Genomic DNA, 19,382 nt, shown 5'->3' on the forward strand with positions numbered 1-19,382 from the left:
ATCCTTATTGCTAAGTATGTAGAACACAGAAGTAATTTGTTTTCGGTAGAACACGCTGCACTCGTATCATCATCAAAAAATTGCAAAGAGGCAGTACATTTCTATACAGTTCTATATAAATGATGTCATTTGGCTCAATCAAGAATGGAAAATACTGCTTTCAATGACTTAATCACACATCTTGCTGTTGGTCTCATTTGTGTGTGTTTTTTTTTTTTTTTAAGGGCGGAGGGTGGGGGTCAAGCACGATGATGTTTCTGGCTAGTGAATCACTGACTGACTCATCTGGCAGTCGGATATAAAATGTAAACGTGAAATCAAATATTTTGACATTAAATTAATCATTTGTTTTCAAAGCTTGAAGTTATGTTTCAACCTAATCAACCAATCTAGATGGCATGGGAAAAAACTAATGTTTAATATAAGGGGACTATAAGGGGACTGTACTCATATCTTCCTACCAGTTTTATCATTGTAAAAAGATCATCGTGCACTGGATTTGAACTGACTCAGGGGTTACCAAATTATTTGAGGTGAAATTCCATCATTTCTTACAAATGTATGAATGACACAGCACCAATAAAAAGAATTGAAAGAAGTCTTTATGGGTGAAATGACACCGCATCATGAGAACAAGACACCGTGGTGGACTATTGTTGTCAGCAAAAATAATGACACCTTGCAAAATAGATGGAGAATTACCTTCATTTGCATAAATAGGTAACTGTAAAAGACAACAACTGATTCTGTGAAGTGTTACTGGCACAGTGACAGCATCAGCCCTGCTTTTGTTGACCATAGCAGTAACGGTTTGAGATAATAGGAAAACATTTAAAAGTTGACCCGAAGGTTGAAATGTAAAATCTCATGACCTCAACGATGTCTGATGTTGAATATATGTTGAATGTCATCAGATTTTGCATGAGACCTTGAACTTGGGAGGACAAGATCCTCATGAAATAGAGATTTAGCAAGGGATGTTACTACTCATTGACATAACTCAGTCAATCATCAACTATTTCAGCCACCTCTATTCTCAGCAGATTTGTACATTATATTTAATTTCTCTGTGAACCAAAATGACCTGCATGCTATTATAATATCATACCTCTCTCTCTCTCTCTCTCTCTCTCTCTCTCTCTCTCTCTCTCTCTCTCTCTCTCTCTCTCTCTCTCTCTCTCTCTCTCTCTATATATATATATATATATATATATATATATATATATATATATATATATATATATATATATATATATATATACACAGTAAAGTCTCGTTATATCGATATCGGATATATCGATAGTCCCGGTTATATCGATACTATTTCTATGCACGAGCGGACAAAATTACGTGCAAACAGGGTCGGATATATCGATAGTCCCGGTTATATCGATATTTTTCGGACTCCCTTGAATGTCGATATAACGAGACTTTACTGTATATATATATATATATATATATATATATATATATATATATATATATATATATATATATATATATATATATATATCAGTGCTGTTCCCAGCACTGCTCTTTACTCGACTGAGATATCCGATGTTCTTCCCGGGATCTGTTGCAACCACTTGTCGAGTTTGGGGGTCACTGCCCCGAGTGCTCCGACCACCACAGGCACGACTGTCACCTTTAACTTCCAGGCTCTCTCCAGCTCCTCTCTGAGCCCTTGGTATTTCCCGAGTTTCTCATGTTCCTTCTTTCTGATGTTTCCATCACTCGGGACCGCTACATCCATGACAACGGCTTTCCTTTGCCCTTTATCTATGACCACGATATCTGGTTGGTTGGCCATTACCATCTGGTCAGTCTGTATCTGGAAGTCCCACATGATCTTTGCTTGGTCATTCTCGACTACCTTGGGAGGTGTTTCCCATTTTGACCTTGGGGTTTCCAGTCCATACTCCACACAGATGTTTCGGTAGACTATGCCAGCCACCTGGTTATGGCGCTCCATGTAGGCTTTCCCTGCTAGCATCTTACACCCTGCAGTTATGTGTTGGATTGCCTCATGTGCCTTTTTGCACATCCCACACCTTGGGTCTTGCCTGGTGTGGTATATCCATGCCTCTATAGCTGTGGTGTTCAGGGCCTGCTCTTGAGCAGCCAGGATGAGTGCCTCTGTGCTGTCCTTTAGGCCAGCCCTCTCTAGCCACTGATAAGACTTCTTGAGATCAGCCACTTCAGTTATGGATCGGCGGTACATCCCGCGTAGGGGCTTCTCCTCCCATGATTGTCCAGCTCCTCATCCTCTCGGATGATCTCCAAGTTTGTCGTTTGGCCCTGAACACCACAGCTATAGAGGAAAACCGAAGAGGAGGTTTATGAATGTGGTCAAAGAGGACATGAAGATAGCTGGTGTGAGGGAAGAGGATGCACAAAACTGGGATAGCTGGAGGACATTGATTCGCTGTGGCGACCCCTGAGGGGAAAAGCCGAAAGGAAAAGGATGGATATATATATATATATATATATATATATATATATATATATATATATATATATATATATATATATATATATATATATATATATATATATATAGAGAGAGAGAGAGAGAGAGAGAGAGAGAGAGAGAGAGAGAGAGAGAGAGAGAGAGAGAGAGAGAGAGAGAGAGAGAGAGAGAGAGAGAGAGAGAGAGAGAGAGAGAGAGAGAGAGAGAGAGAGAGACAAGGGCAGATGCACAGTGCTTCTCAACACATTGGATTATGAAGACAAAATAAATAGGTTAATCAGTGATTCTAACACTTATGAGCAACTAAAAAGGGACCCTTCCAATAGATACAAGAAAGAAATGAGAGACTGTCTCCAAAAGTTAGAGAAAGGAAAACATATAGACAAACAGATGTATTTTAGATTATACCCGGGAGAGGCCACGCCATGTATCTATGGCCTGCCAAAAATACATAAAGAAGGGTTCCCCCTCAGACCCATTGTTTGTAGCATTGACTCCTCTACATACAATGTAGACAAATATTTAAAAACTATCTTAGCTCCGTTGGTTGGTAACACAGAATATCACGTAGAGAACACCACAGGGTTTGTAGAGAGGATCAAAGACCTCATATTGGAACCTGAGGAAACTTTGGCATCATACGATGTGACTTCTCTCTTTACATCTGTCCCAACCCCAGCAGCAGTCTCAGTGGTGAGGACGAGACTGCTAGCGCACGTTTCTCTGCATGAAAGAACCAAACTTAAAGCGGATCACATCTGCAAATTATTGGAAATCTGCCTTAATATTACGTATTTTCAATTTCGGGAGAAATTTTATAAACAAATTCATGGTTGTGCTATGGGCTCACCAGTTTCACCCATAGTGGCTAATCTGTACATGGAAGAGATGGAGAAACAGGCCCTCACATCCTTCCCGGGGACAAAACCGAGACACTGGTTTAGATATGTGGACGATACTTTTGTCATAATTAAAAAACAAGAAATTCAATCCTTCACAGATCACCTCAAATCTGTAGACATCAACATTAAATTTACTCGTGGGGACATTAAAGAGAACCAACTCGCCTTCTTGGATTGTAAAGTAATTATAAAAGAGGACAGAGCGCTAAAAACAGAAGTCTTTAGGAATTTGGATCGTTCATACAATAGCCTGCTTAGGCAAAACAGGTTAGGCAACTTTCGCAATGCTGATGAGGTGATACCGGGGGCAGTGGGGGTAATAGGCCAGTCGTTAGTCAGGAATGTAGGAACAATCAGTGGGGCCACAGGGAGGGGTCCCCCCCCCCCCCCCCCCCCAACCTGAGAGTAGGGACCTATCATAGCTGTGTCCGGCGCCACCATGACTGGACATTAGGGATATATATATGGGGCCGATACGACCAGTCAGACTTTAGTTCGCTGACGAAGCCTCTTGGATAGGAGGCGAAACGTCCGAAACCTTCACTTTTGTACAGATGACGGCTGAAGAAACCTTCTCATCGATGGACCACCCCTGTATGACTGAGAGCTTACACAGAAGTCTTTAGGAAGGCTACGCACACTGACCAATACTTACTTTTTGACTCTAATCACCCTTTACAACACAAATTAGGAGTTATCAGAACCCTCCAGCATAGGGCTAAACTAATACCAACTAGCATTGAAGGTAGAGAAAAGGAGTCAAAACATATCAGGCGAGCACTCACTAACTGTGGTCATTCAACAAATGTCAGAAAGAAAGAATAGGGAATGAAACCAATAATTCTCAAGATACAAAAAGGAGAGGAGTAGCAGTACCTTACATTGCAGGAGTTTCTGAAAAATTACAGAGTCCTTTGGCAACACAAAATTCCTACTTATTTCAAACCAAAAATTAGTGCATCCAAAAGATAGGCTACCAAATGAAAAACAAAGTAATGTAGTTTATTCCATACATTGTAAGAATGAAAATTGTAAAGAGCAGTACATTGGGGAGACTCAACAAATTCTCAAAAAAAGACTTTATCGACATCACAGGGATAATACAAGTGGGCCTCAATCGGCAGTACATTTGCACCTAAAAGCTAGCAAGCACTCATTTGACGACAATGAGGTTAAAATCTTAGCGAAAGAACATAGATGGTTTGAAAGGGGGGTAAAAGAAGCGATTCTTATAAAACAACAAAATCCTTCATTAAACCGGTCTGGTGGGGTGAGGTTCAATTTGGATCGTTCATACAATAGCCTGCTTAGGCAAAACAGGTTAGGCAACATTTGTAATGCTGATGAGGTGATATCGGTGGGAGTGGGGGAAATGGGCCAGTCGTTAGTCAGGAATGTAGGAACAATCAGTGGGGCCACAGGGAGTGGTCCTCTGCTCCCCCCAACCTGAGAGTAGGGACCTATCATCGCTGTGTCCGGCGACGCCATGGCTGGACATTAGGGATATATAAATAGGGCCGATACGACCAGTCAGACTTTAGTTCGCTGACGAAGCCTCTTGGATAGGAGGCGAAACGTCCGAAACCTTCAAATTTGTATAGATGACGGCTGAAGAAACCTTCTCATCGATACACGCATACATGCAGGCAGGCAGGCAGGCAGGCAGGCAGGCAGACAGACAGACAGACAGACAGACAGACAGACAGACAGACAGACAGACAGAGTATATACATACATGAGAGCAAAAGGTAAGTTACATTGCAGTTGGAATCGTGTAGTCTTATCGGGTCGAAAAAAATATGGACAGCAACCACAAGAAGGAATGTGAACCAAGGAGCAAAAACAAAGATGGCACAAGAGATTCTGGGAGTGATAAACATATTACAGTGACAAAGCAAACAACAAAAAAGAACACTGCTTGTATTACAAATCAACGAAGCAGCAAGATACAGTACTGTATTTCTGTATTTGATCATTGAGCACATTTTATATTTGCATATACTTGCCGTAAAACTACAGAATAAATACTCGTCAAAAGACAAGCCTGGTTAGCAAGCAGCTTAGCCGTGGGCTTGTACAGCGACTTGACGGAGTGGGTGGGCGGCAGGAAGCTTCCGGTGTGAGTGACTTCACTTCGGTGGAGGGCGGACGCTCGCTCTGGAGCGTCATTGAAACTTTTTGTGGTGGGTGTTGCCTTTTACGTGTCAAGATCGCCGACTTGCACCGTTTACATTTATGAGTTAAGCGGTGGTAATGCCTACTTAGCGTTAACGCTGGTCTTTTGGAAGGAGGTGGGAGGGTAACTTTCACGACTTTGACAACGTTGCCTTCCTTCGTTACAAGTGCTACCCCGTTGCTCCCCCAATGACTTCCTCGTTATCAGCGTGGTTTTGGAGCGAGAGATTTTGGCTTCCCAAAAATGTTTCCTGGGCAGATCTGGAGCATCCACCACCTGGCGTGGAGTACCCTCGAATGGGAGACATATTGTACGCCTTTCCACTGTCTGTCGGGATTTTTGTGCTGAGGATCTTGTTTGAAAGGTAAAACTCGAGGCATGTTTGGCTGCTTTTTCTTTCACTCTTTGGTTCTTCTGTCGAGGGCTTCATATGTTGCCCATTACACGCGCAACCTCTCAGAGCGCTACACACGTTTGTACACGCAGAGCTATATTACTAGTCTATAATTAGATTCACCAGTGAGACGATCCAGTTCAGGTCATCGTTGTAAACAGAAAATGGAATCTAGCAATGTTTCAATCACGTGGTGCACTTGGGGTTCTCAAATAAGGATGTTCTACGCTAGTAAATTTTCTGATTCGGATTTCCACAGCCTGTTGAACGTTAACTTGAAAACAAGGGGCGTTTTCTTTTTAACTGCACGTCTTACTTGGGCAAAGTTGAATTAAATGTATGTTTGCTTAAGAGGGAAGCAATCAGCAAATGTTCAGGCCTAAACCCTGACCGCACTTCTCCAAGTTCGTCGTTTTGGACTTGTGGAAAACGATTTCAGGCGAACGCGGTGAGTTTTAAAATGGAGGACGAACACTGGTCAGCCGAAGCACATTATCTTGTGACATCTATTAGCACTTTGGTCTGGGGAGACCCTCCCGTCTCTGTCTCATAGCTCACATGACAGGTCATCAGGAACTATTTGGACTAGGTGCCACATATCCTGGGATTCCTTGTTTCCCGTGTTTGCCTGTAAGCCTCTGTTATGTTCTCCCTCTAACACACAGCCTTGTATACTTAAGCCTGAAGCTGAACAGTTTGTATCCATGGCTTGGTTTAAAATTAATCTATTCCCATGTTAAGTAGTGAACTCCTCACCGACTCCTGCCCTGTATGAATGTCTTGCTTAACTACATAATTTATGTGTCCCTTCCCCCACTCTGTCATTTTTTTGCCTGGCTGTGTGTGTGTATAGGCTAGTGGCCAAGCCCTGTGCCCACATACTTCAGATTCAGGCGGGAGTGAATCGCCAAGCCCAGCCCAATGCTGTCCTGGAAAGGATGTATTTGTCCAAAACGGTACATATTTTGTCCACTCTTTACCCCGTTGACTGTCAAATGATGTCAACGTTAGCCCATGGTAAATCTAATGATTTCACCTTGTGACACGCCAAGCTTGCATCCTGGAATTTGGGAGTTTTATAAGATGTAGCGATGACCAAAAGCAGGTAATTTAAACTTTTATTGTCCTCACTAGTGTCCAGATGCAAAGCAATTGGAGGGACTTTCCAAGCAACTGGATTGCGATGTACGGAAAATACAAAGATGGTTTCGCGTCCGTCGCAACCAAGACAAGCCCAGCATGCAAACAAAGTTTTGTGAGAGCATGTAGGTTTTGAAAAATGTCTGTTTAATCGACACTGGACAACATTTTAGCGTAAAAAAATATTATGCTTCATTTTGTTCAGGTGGAGGTTCACATTTTACTTGGGGATTTTTATTTATGCCATTCATCATTTATGGGGGGTAAGTATTTCTGAAGTTTTTGTCAAGCACTCTGTTTGTTTTTCAAGTAGACAGTGACTAATATGTTTTTCTCAGTCGCCCTGGATGTGGGATACCAGAAAATGCTGGGACAACTATCCCTTTCAGGTTCATATACAGTATTCAACATTCACAATCTCATATTATGAAATCATTCAGGGTTGCCTCAACACTATACTCGTAGTGTTAAAGGTATTTTTGGTTCACTCTCTACTAGCATCAGAGTCTTCAACAATTCAATCACTATGTGGCTGAGCTGGCCTTCTACTGGTCTCTGATGTTTTCACAGTTCACGGACATAAAACGTAAGGTGAGTAAGCACGGGGATTTTTTTTTTTTGGTCAGAATAATTCGTGTTACACAAGTCCGTGTCACCTTTGTGTTGGTATTCGTTATTGTTGGAGTGTATTTGAATTAGCTGATGACCGATTTTCTGGTAAAACAGGTTAGGCAATAAGATGCTGCAACTACCTCAAAGTCGCTACACGTTTGCCTTTCATAGGTTCTTAAGCAGAGGTTGTTAGTAATGAGATACATTTACTCAGTTAAGTTCACTCAATTATTAGCGGGATAAAATATACTTGTTACAGAAAGCAACTTACTTTTTTCTACTTGAGCATTTTTCCCATAAAGTAACACTATTTTTAGTCTGTTACATTGAGCAACATTCAGCCTGCTCCTTGTATTTTTAACTACAAGTATTTATTTTGATTGTGTGATCTCTGACTCTCATCACTCTCTCTGTCTCTCTCTCTCTCTCTCTCTCTCTCTCTCTCTCTCTCTCTCTCTCTCTCTCTCTCTCTCTCGATAGTCCAGTTATATCGATATTTTTTCCGACTCCCGTGAATATATAACGAGACTTTACTGTATATATATATATATATATATATACGAGATATATATATATATATATAACGAGACTTATATATATATATATATATATATATATATATATATATATATATATATATATATATATATATATATATACACACACACAGTAAAGTCTCGTTATATCGATATTCAAGGGAGTCCGAAAAAATATCGATATAACCGGGACTATCGATATATCCGATCATGTGCCGAACTGCATTAAAAAAAAGCCGCCAAAAGAGGGCAGCCAAGCGCCAAACGGAGCTGGTCATTAGCTCCCTTTATTTTGGGTGAGATGTTCCCCCAATGTTGCCTCAAAATGGCACATATAATTCTATAATGATTGTAAACATGTATGCTTTAATCTTCAGAACTACAGTGTATTTGAAACATATTCATAACTGGATGTGTAACAAGAAAGCATATTATCCGAATCTGAAGCCATTGTTTGGATTCACAAGCAATGCAAGACGTCTTGGCGTGAAGTCATTTTTATTTGCATTTGAATAAAAAGTGACATCGGCTGTCCTTTAATACACAGTATGGAATGTTAATAATTTTCTAAATCATCGCGCTTCAGCAGACAAAACAAGAAACATTTTTGCAAAAAACGATTGCATTCATATACAGTACAGTGGGCATGTACATAACACAACAGGGAAACTGCAACGCTTACATCTTACTGTATTATGTATACAATTTAAAAAAGTCATCAATCTTCTTCTGCTTCCCATTTTTACCTTTTAACACAAACACTTCAATCTCGTCTGCTACACACGAGCTAGCGTCTGAAAATGAAAATGGCTCTGCTACACGGGTGCTGGGCACGTAACCAAGTCCCTGACCAAGTCGACCAATGGCGCGACTGATGGCGTGACACGTCACCAAGACACGTGACCAAGTTGACCAATGGCGCGACCGATGGCGTGTCACGTGACAAAGTCACACGGCCAAGTCGACCAATAGTGCGACCAATGGCGGCTCATGTGACCAAGTCGACCAATGGCGCGACCGATGGCGGCTCACGTGACAAGACACATGACCAAGTTGACCAATGGCGCGACGGATATATCGATATAAACAACAAAAATGGCCGACGGGGGATGAAAAGGAGCACCGTAATAACCGGATTATCGTAATAACCGGGTAGCGTACTAAACGGTACTAATTATACATAAAAAGACAATCAATGTGCAAGGGAAATGAAAATAATATCGTAATAAGCGGTAAAGTAATTATAAAAGAGGACAGAGCGCTAAAAACAGAAGTTATCGATATAACCGATATCGATATAACGAGACTTTACTGTATGTATATATATATATATATACAGTAAAGTCTCGTTATATCGATATCGGATATATCGATAGTCCCGGTTATATCGATACTATTCCTATGCACGCACGGAGAAAATTACATGCAAACAGGGTCGGATATATCGATAGTCCCGGTTATATCGATATTTTTTCGGACTCCCTTGAATATCGATATAACGAGACTTTACTGTGTGTGTATGTATATATATATATATATATATATATATATATATATATATATATATATATATATATATATATATATATATATATATATATATATAAAAATCCTTGTCTCGGCCCCCATGAGTGGTGTCTGTCCCTCATTTTTTAGCTTGGGTCCTCTACCAGAGGCCAGGAAGCTTGAGGGTTCTGCGCAGTATCCGTGCTGTTCTCCGGCTAATAGATGGACAGACAATGAAAAAGAACAGCCCTGCCATGCATTGTAATCTCTGTATACCTATAATTTTGTCATTCAAGCAATTAAAATCTTTGCTTGTAACTTGCACAAATGAGAAATGCACAAGAGGGTGTCTCTGTTGGATTAAAAAAATAAACTAGTTCCAACAGTCTCTGTCTGCGCTTTCAAAAATATCATTATGTGGAATAAAACCAGCAAGTCATCCACAAACTCAATTTGTCTGACGCACTCACAATTATGTGCACGCTCTTCAATCGCGTGCAGTAGAGTGGATTGTGCATATTCGCAAGGAGCGTATGCCTGATGATTCTCTTGTACTGTTTCTCGCATGTCCACAAAGAAAGATAATTTACAATTTAATATTGCTGAATAAGCCCAGTTTTTTTCATTAAAATAGTTGTTGTTTCAAAGTGATATCATTGTGCACTACAGCATTTGAATATGCAAATGTTCCTACTTCATACTTTTGTATATTTCAAATGCCCGGTTTTATAAAAGCAAGAAATCAGAACTTACTCGCCCGTTCGCTTGGGAAGGTTTTTTTCCACTGAATACATACTATAGTAGTTTTTACATTTACTTGATTTTTTATTTTGTTCTCTTAGTTGAGTACATTTTTGACTCTTCTCCATCCACCTCTCTCTCCTTAACCATGTTGTTATCAAATATGTTTTATTTTAAATGCGCATATTTATATGATCCTCCAGGTTCCTCCCACATTCGATAAACATGAATGGCAGGCTGATTGACCACTCAAAATCGTCCCAAGGTGTGAGTGTGAGCGCCAATGGTTGTTCGTATGTGTCGCCTGCGATTGGCTGTTTACGGGTTCAGGGTCTTCTCCGTCTACTGCCCGCAGACAGCTGGGATAGGCTCCTCCCTAGTGAGGATAAAACGGATCGGAGAATGAATTAATATTTAGATCAAAGGATTATTTCATGTCATTTTAACAATGCAAAGTGAATCACTTCTTTTCTCTTTCTTTCATCAATGTCAGGATTTCTTCATCATGCTTGTGCACCATCTGGCCACCATTTTCCTCATCACATTCTCCTACGCCAACAACATGTTAAGAGCTGGCACTCTGGTCATGTGTGTGCATGATGCATCAGACATCTTCCTTGAGGTAAAGGAAGGATTAGATTTTTTTGGCACCTCATTGCTCTTTTGATGTTTATTTTTGTCCAAATTTTGCATCTGTTTCCAGATTTACTACACCTTATTGGTATTCTCATTCTGACAACAAAAAACCTCCAACTTCATAATAACGTAAAGAAATCCAGAATGATAAAACTAGTTGTTGATTATTGTGAAGGCATTTTAACTTTGTTGAGGCAGCACTTGTACACTAGAATCCAGATCTGGTCTAATCATCAAAGTTTCACCTTGTTTCGTTAACAAAAGGGAGCCCCTCATTCCCGATTTTTACCCATAAATCAATATACACTGAAAAAAGATCTCCTGCATTCACTTGCTGTAATTTCAACATGTACATTTGCACATGATTAAAATGTGGTGACTGAAATGATTTTGTCGTGTTTACTTTGTACATTACACGTGTACAACCGAAAATGAAGCACTTTTTTTTATCAGTGCACTGTGTATGGGATATGAGGTGATGTGCTCAGAATGTCACCCTAATGCCTTAACACCACACAAATTTGCTTTGGGCATGCAGGCATCCTTTTGTCCGTTGAGAAACTCAGAGCTGTGTACAAATGTGCCATTCGGTCATTCTGAGCGCCGAATTCCAATGTGTAAGGACAGTCCACATGAGTCAATTTATTGACTGATTCGTGTTCACCTTAACTTAATTGTTATACTGGTTATGTTTTCATGAAGACAGAGTAATTCTGATGATGACACCAAATGCACTTTATTCTTATATAGACCCATATATTGCCTTAAATGTAAATGTAACTTAGAAACATTACTGCATCCCTGAACACTTATTTTAGTTCAATGTAATCTCTTTAATCGTATTATATTTCTTTTACCTATAACGGATGTTATTTTACTGCTCGTCCTCCTTTTGAATATACCTGGTGTTTATTTAACAAGAAATGGCTCATTTACCTTCAAATTCAGCCTTCTCTCTGTCAGCTGTGGCTACATATGTAGTTTACAGCCACATTGAATGTGTGTTAACATGAATAATGTATCCACTGTGAATACTCAGTGTCCAGAGAGGGACCATATAAATCTAATGTATTATTATTATTATTATTATTATTGTTCACAGGCAGCCAAGCTTGCTAACTATGCCAAATACCAGCGGCTGTGTGATGGCCTGTTTGTGGTGTTCAGCATCAGCTTTTTCATAGCTCGACTTGTCATATTTCCTTTCTGGTGAGACTTTTTTTGGGGGGGAGAGTAACCATGCACACATGATAAACCATGCACACATGATAAATTATATTTGTATGTGTTTGATGCAGGATTATACACAGCGTTCTGATTGAGAGCTGGGAGATAGTAGGCCCATACCAGGCCTGGTGGCTGCTGAATGGGTTGCTTTTGGTGCTGCAGACTCTTCATATTATCTGGTTCTACCTCATTGCGCGCATTGCAATCAAAGCCATATTTAAGGGAAAGGTATGTTGGGCTCATGGTTCCAACCAAATATTTTCAATCCTGAAATATGATGTCAATCCCATGATGTTAATGTATCTTTATTTATATTGGTCTATAGTCTATATACTGTTAGAATCCAAACAACATATGTATGTACAGTTTGATTACGTGAAGCAGGGGTGTTGAACTCAATTTTGTCACGGGACATTTTGGATTTCCATCTTCCCTCAGAGGGCCGTTATGACAGTGAAACCAAGTACATGTTTAATCATCACATTATATTATTATTTGTTTACAAATTGATGGATTATAAATTTTGGAATCACACAAGTCAACTGTTTATTGTTGGTCCAATTATTCAAGTGAGTATAAACAGGTCCATGAAATTACATATTGTAAAATAAAACGATTGACTACACACGATTTTGGACAGATTTTAAGAAGTATTATGTAAAGTAACACAAAACCCTCCCTTTTCAAATGAAGTATTACATATAGACATACTATACAGCACATGTATTGGATTCATGATGTTGGAGGCGCAGGGGCTGTTCATGCTGTGACTTCATTAAATAGCGTGACACTATGTTCTAGATTGAATAGTGTAATAACCTGCTCTTAGATGTCAATGAGTAACTTTTTTTATTGGAGAATATAATCCGTAAGGAGCTCAACAGGGTCAGATGTTCATAAATTAGCGCCGGACTAGAATGTTGTGTAGTAACTCTTTGTGCAGTCATTTTTTTTGTCTTTGTTGTCCTCCAGGTGGCAAAAGATGACCGCAGTGACATTGAGAGCAGCTCAGACGAGGAGATTCATTCCAGCAGCGGTAAACATCCCAATCAGACAGGTGGCTCCACCAGGAACCTCAATGGAGAAAAGCATGACCACTAACGGCAAAGTGTGGAAATGTAGTTGTGTGGATTTGTTCAATTCCATTGTGCCTTTGCAACTCACGAGGTCACTTTGACCATCATGGAATATCACCAAAGAAAGGACTGTGTGTGGGATACAGCTGATCCTCTTTACACTTTGTGATGTTTACACTTGCTTCATGCTTGGAAGAGTGAAAATTGTTTGAGCAATCAAGATGGATTTGCCTTCTTGATGCTTGCATGTGTGTGTGTGTGTGTGTGTGTGTGTGTGTGTGTGTGTGTGTGTGTGTGTGTGTGTGTGTGTGTGTGTGTGTGTGTGTGTGTGTGTGTGTGTGTGTGTGTGTGTGTGTGTGTGTGTGTGTGTGCGTGCGCGTGTTTTAATGTGCGCGTGCGCGTTAATGTCAGAAATTGCAAAACAGATCAACACAACTGTCAATACCATTTCATATCATGAATGACATTTTACTACAGATTGTACCATTTTTTACAGCAGAAAAATATCCCATGCTACAATTACTTCAAAGTTCCCCCCCCCCCAAAAAAAAAAACAAATACAAAATATATTTTCTTCATAAAACATTCTTGTAGCACAACAAACAAATAGTAGATAGTTGTAATTATTGTGAATGTTCAGATGAACTTGATTTTCCAATTTCACCGAAACATTAAATACACATTGTGATCCACAAGACAACTTTTTGTTTGGTATCATACACAGCTTTAAAAATATTATCACAAGACTTCGCAACAGCCATCTGTCAAACCTGTCGGTTGGAAGGCCAAAAGGGCGACAAACACAAATGATGTTGCTCTGCATTGAAATTATTTAATTAGTCCTTATACTCCCTCCATTTGCATCCATTTTCTAATCGTCTTAGGCACAAATAGACCATTCAATTTGACACTCACGGCCCAGGACAATTTGTAGTGCTTAATCATCCTGCCATTCATGTTTTTGGAATGTGGGGGGAAACAGCAGTATCCAGAGACAATCCACGCGAGCATGAGAAAAGCATGAAAACTCCACACAGGACGGCCCACCCAACCTTAAAGGACAACTGACACCTCCGGACAAGTTTTGTCCATAATTTGTAAAATGGCTTCAAATGACTTCTACTGAGCGTATTTTACAAAGATTCCACCGCATATAGCTCTATTTTACGTTTTAAGACTTGCGCTGAATATTCAGGAAGTCTTGTTTTTGAGTTGGTGACGATTCCTGATGTCACGTCACAGAAGGAACGCCCCTGACCGAGAAATGACACTTTGTTTGGTCTGAAAACTTCGTGTTGATCTGTGTTGATGGCGAAATTAGAAGCAAAACACAAATAATGCGATGGTGAATCGTTGTGTGTTGCACCACACAAATTCCCAGCAGACAAATCAGCCCATTTCCAACGGAGCTTGGGCACCATCTTCTGCATGTTCTGGGTGCTACACATCAGTCCTGATGCCTCAAAATGACCCGGAAAGACTTCTCTAATCGATTGCAAACATTTATGCTTTCCTCTTCAGAACTATTTGAATCATATTCATAACTGAATGAGTAACAAGAAAGCATCTTCTCCGAATCTGAAGCAAGTGTTCAATTTGAAATAGTTTATGGACACTTTAAGTAATTTTTATTGGTGTTTTGCATTTGACTAAAATATCATCCTGCGTGTTTTGGGTATTTTAGATGATATAAAACGTTCTTCTGATGTCAGTTAGGAAACAAAAAAGTGCTGTCGGTTGTCTTTTAATCGAACCCTGCACGTTGCACTGTGGGATCGACTTGGTAACCACTGCCGCCCCCTCGTTTTCAAATTTTGTAAATCCAGGTGTTTAACTTTTCCTAAACAACACTTAAATCGCCTTTTATATTGAATTTATTAATTTGTTTAATATTTTTCTATTATTATACAAAAGTACTGTTGTGATCACTTCAGCCACCTCTATTTCAACTTCCTCGATTAAAATAGTGTTCGGTGCTTGACAGAACAGCGGAGCCTCCTATTGGCCCAATTATTTTACAGCGGCGTCAACCGTTTCAGAAGGCGTCAAATAACGAGGCGTCTGTCGAATGAACACAACGCACCTCTACAGGTCTTTTCAGAAAAATTGCAAACAATACTTAACTGGGATGCGCCAATGTACTTCTAGGTGGGAGAAATTAGTTGCAGTCCATTGTACACAAAATCAGCGAGGCCTCAATGGGAGTCTACTCATTGTTGATGTGTGTTTACGTTTGTGTTAAAATCCAGCGCGTTCTCATGACGACGGTGGCTTTTTTACGCAAAGGGGTTGTTTCTAACAAAATGTCTATATGTTTGACTGTCCACGGAATCTAGCTATACTTATCATTTGAAGCATTGTTACATATCGTCCTATATTTTGTAAAAAAAAACGTCAGCGATAGAACCGTTTAAAAAGGGTACCCGTGGGTGGGCTTTCTTGTTACCGAATGAAGATAGCTTCCTTGTGCTAGAACAGGGGTGGGCAAACTTTTTGACTCGCGGGCCGCATTGGGTTCTAAAATTTGACAGAGGGGCCGGGCCAGGAGCATTTGGAGGGAGTGTTTGGGCCGGAAATACTCCGAACAAGTTATGTCCATAATTTATAAAATCACTTCAAATGACTTCGACTGAGCGTATTTTACAAAGATTCCACAGCATATAGCTATAGTTTACGTTTTAAGACTTGCGCTGAATATATGAAGTCTTGTTTTCGAGTTGATGACGATCCCCATGTGACGTCACGTTTGGACCGCCCCTGACCGAGAAAGCGACATACAATGCATTTTGGGTACTTTGTTTGGTCTGAAAACTTCGTGTTGATCCGTGTTGATGGCGAAATTAGAAGGAAAACACATAAATAAAGCGATGGTGAATCGTTGTGTGTTGCACCAAGACTACTATTTGATATTCGCTGACACAAATTCCCAGCTGACAAATCAGCCCATTTCCAACGGAGCTTGGGCGCAATCTTCTGCTTTTTCTGGGTGCTACATTGCTGTCATTGACGGCTCGAATTGATATGGGAGGACTCCTAGAATCAATTGCAAACATTTATGCTTTCCTCTTCAGAAGAACAAGAACAAGAAAACATCTTCTCCGAATCTGAAGCCATTGTTTTGATTCTCGAGCAAGGCAAGACGTCTTGGCGTGACGTCACGAACAGAGGGGTGGGACCTTCTGAAACTGACCATTTCCGGATTCATTTTGAAGTCATTTTTATTGGTGTTTTTCATTTAACTAAAAATATCAGCCTGCCTGATTTGGGTATTTTAGATGCTATAAAACGTTTTTCTGATGTCAGTGGGAAACAAAAACAAAAAATGGTGGCGGTTGTCCTTTAAATGTAGTATGTACAAACCTCATAGCACAGTAAAAACACTACAACCCAATTTATTAACTGTCTTTCAAATGTGAAAAATATCCCTGATCAGTTAATACATTTGTCTCAAGGAATATGCACGATATGGCATTTACAGACTATTTCACAGATACTTGGAGGAGGAAATGGAAATAGATTAAAATAACATATGCACTGTGATTTATCAAGATTGCGTCTGTTTTTAAGTTTCCATCGAAGGGGCAAAGAAATCAACATTTATTGAAAAATGGAATCACTTTCAACATTCAAAACATATTATTACACAACGAAATATTCAAGCTCAATAATACCTACTTGTGTTAAATTCCCCCAAATCATAGATGGTTTGTCCTGACCGCGCGCTCAACAAACTCCTCACTGACGCTCTCGCCGTCACGCGCTAACAATACACGTGTACCGTCGCCGAGCACACAAACATAGACTACCTGCAGTTGAAATTTGCATACTCGGCTCGGCAGCCAATCAGAAGCCTGCTTCTTTCTTCCGGACTTTCGCAAGCGTTACAAAGTCGTGCAATTGCATGTCATTTTCCAAAATAGATGCACAGAACCTCAAACTAGAAGAAAGATTCAAAAGAAGCTAACAACATATGTGACGCTACAAAACGTAAATTTACATTAAACCGTGACTGTAAAGTGTACGTGAGACTTATGAAAGGGGCTTAATGGCTCGTAGGAATCAATGCAAACGTTGCATTGTGCACCACGATGACAATCAACTACTGTAGCAAAATTTACAGCCATGCGCATTTGTTGTAAATTAAGCAAGGTAGCATTTGAAGTTGGTGCATTCTTGATTTTAAAAAAAAACTTTATACTTTGTGACAATGTTTCTTATTGGGATTGGTCTCATTTTGCTTCAAGTTGGGAAAAATGGGGCAGGCAACTTTTCAGTTATCTGCCCTGTTGTTCGCTAGCTTTTTGTCATGAGTTTTAGACACTGTTTGTACTATAATTTGGGCAAGTTCGGCGGGCCGGATTGAAAAGCCTAACGGGCCGTATGTGGCCCGCGGGCCGTAGTTTGCCCATGCCTGTGCTAGAATCTTAAATGTCAAGAGCCTCACACAGTAGATCAACTAACATTGCTTGTTCACGGCATCGGAAGTTATGCAAACACAGCCCTTCTTTCTCAACAGCCAAAGATGTACAGTACTCAAATGTAAAGAGAATACTCTATAGTGCTGTCTGTCGACATGGAAGCGATGACTCCAAAATGATATGTGTGATTTCCTTATTGCAGGTTTGTATGACGCAGTGACGTGCAGTCAGGGGAGGCAGGTGAGGCCGTGCCTCACCTGTCATCATGGAAATATCAAATGAAACAATAAATTAAACAGTTATATTTATTTAGTGATTTGTACTTAAAAGTTCTTTTCCATTTAACTTCACCATTTTTGGATTTTTTTTTTCAAAATCACCGAATTTTCACATTTACCGTTCAAATACTAAGTGGAGACGAGCGGTGAGGCAGTAGCCGGCTGAGCCTCACCATGGGTTGCGCAATCACTATGCGAACTGTGCTGGCTTGCTTTGCAGTGAGACCACATTGCTGTCCCTCTGCATATCGTTATTAAAGTGTTCAAATACTTTTAGTATATGAACTAAATGTCTACAGATTAGCTGGTGTATACAATGTAGAGCCACTTTACATTATAAACACTGTACTACAGTGTTTATTTTATTTTATTTTTATCAAAACTGTGCATAGGTGAGGCACACAGTTCTCCTGCCTCATGACAGGGGGCGCTGGTGATTACAGATTCTTCTTGCGCCTCCTTGGCTGCAGAATAATAGAATTAGTGAGAGCAAGCTACAGTAAACAGTTCGCAAGTTCAGTGCAATCATCCAGTCATTTTTTCGTGTTGCTTGGCCATATTTTCAGAATGGTGGATTACATATCTAAATTGAAAGAAATAGAGACTTTTAAAACTGAAGATAAGAAGGCTTCAAAAAAGAAGGTATAGCTGCCTTTCTTCAGAAGGAGCGGCGCATGGACTTCATTTATAAGTAAAGGTAATACGATAACATTTTTTTTTCTATGCTACAGTTTATATAAAGAATGTGGACATAACATTTTAAACAAAACACGTTAACTGTTGCCAATCAAATGTTGAATAAGCTACTCTATAGAGTTCATGTGTTTGTAAATCTGACTGTGATTACGTCAGTGCCTCACCAGCCATGAACCTCACCGCACGTCACTGGTATGACGCCTGACTGCTAATATCAAAACTCCCTCAGCTTTCTCACATCCAACCCCGCCCACCGTTTGACTAATTTGAGTCATTGATGTTGACTACGTTGTTGTGCCTGCTACCGAGCTAACTCACTGTCCATCTTGAATTTATTGCAGTCAGAAGGGACATTAACAGTAAAGAACATCAGCCACTAAGAAAGCGTTTCCCCCTCTATTGCAATGATAAGGCATCACTCTTACCACAACACGAGTATCAAACTGATTTTAACTACATATTTTGTTACTTTTTATAAAGGACTGTCATTTTGAATGTCATCAACTTAACATTAACTCGTGGCATCCATATAACGTCCATAGCTTCTTTCGATAATAGTTGTAGTAACCCATTA

At 40.0% G+C, this 19,382-nt stretch overlaps 1 protein-coding gene across 1 annotated transcript; it reads left to right on the plus strand.

Moving 5' to 3' along the window:
• Positions 1-5,537: 5,537 nt before the first annotated feature.
• Positions 5,538-15,127, plus strand: LOC148903315 (ceramide synthase 5-like). Its single transcript, XM_089000020.1, has 10 exons — positions 5,538-5,912; positions 6,796-6,898; positions 7,077-7,207; positions 7,288-7,345; positions 7,421-7,471; positions 7,581-7,673; positions 10,971-11,099; positions 12,216-12,322; positions 12,412-12,568; positions 13,313-15,127. The coding sequence occupies exons 1-10, from the start codon at positions 5,737-5,739 to the stop codon at positions 13,439-13,441; spliced, it is 1,134 nt and encodes a 377-aa protein (XP_088856146.1). The 5' UTR covers positions 5,538-5,736; the 3' UTR covers positions 13,442-15,127.
• Positions 15,128-19,382: the final 4,255 nt, after the last annotated feature.

The sequence above is a fragment of the Hippocampus bargibanti genome, linkage group LG01 (assembly GCF_051943395.1).
Source record: "Hippocampus bargibanti isolate YZ-2025 linkage group LG01, ASM5194339v1, whole genome shotgun sequence".
NCBI classification, from domain to species: Eukaryota; Metazoa; Chordata; class Actinopteri; order Syngnathiformes; family Syngnathidae; genus Hippocampus; species Hippocampus bargibanti.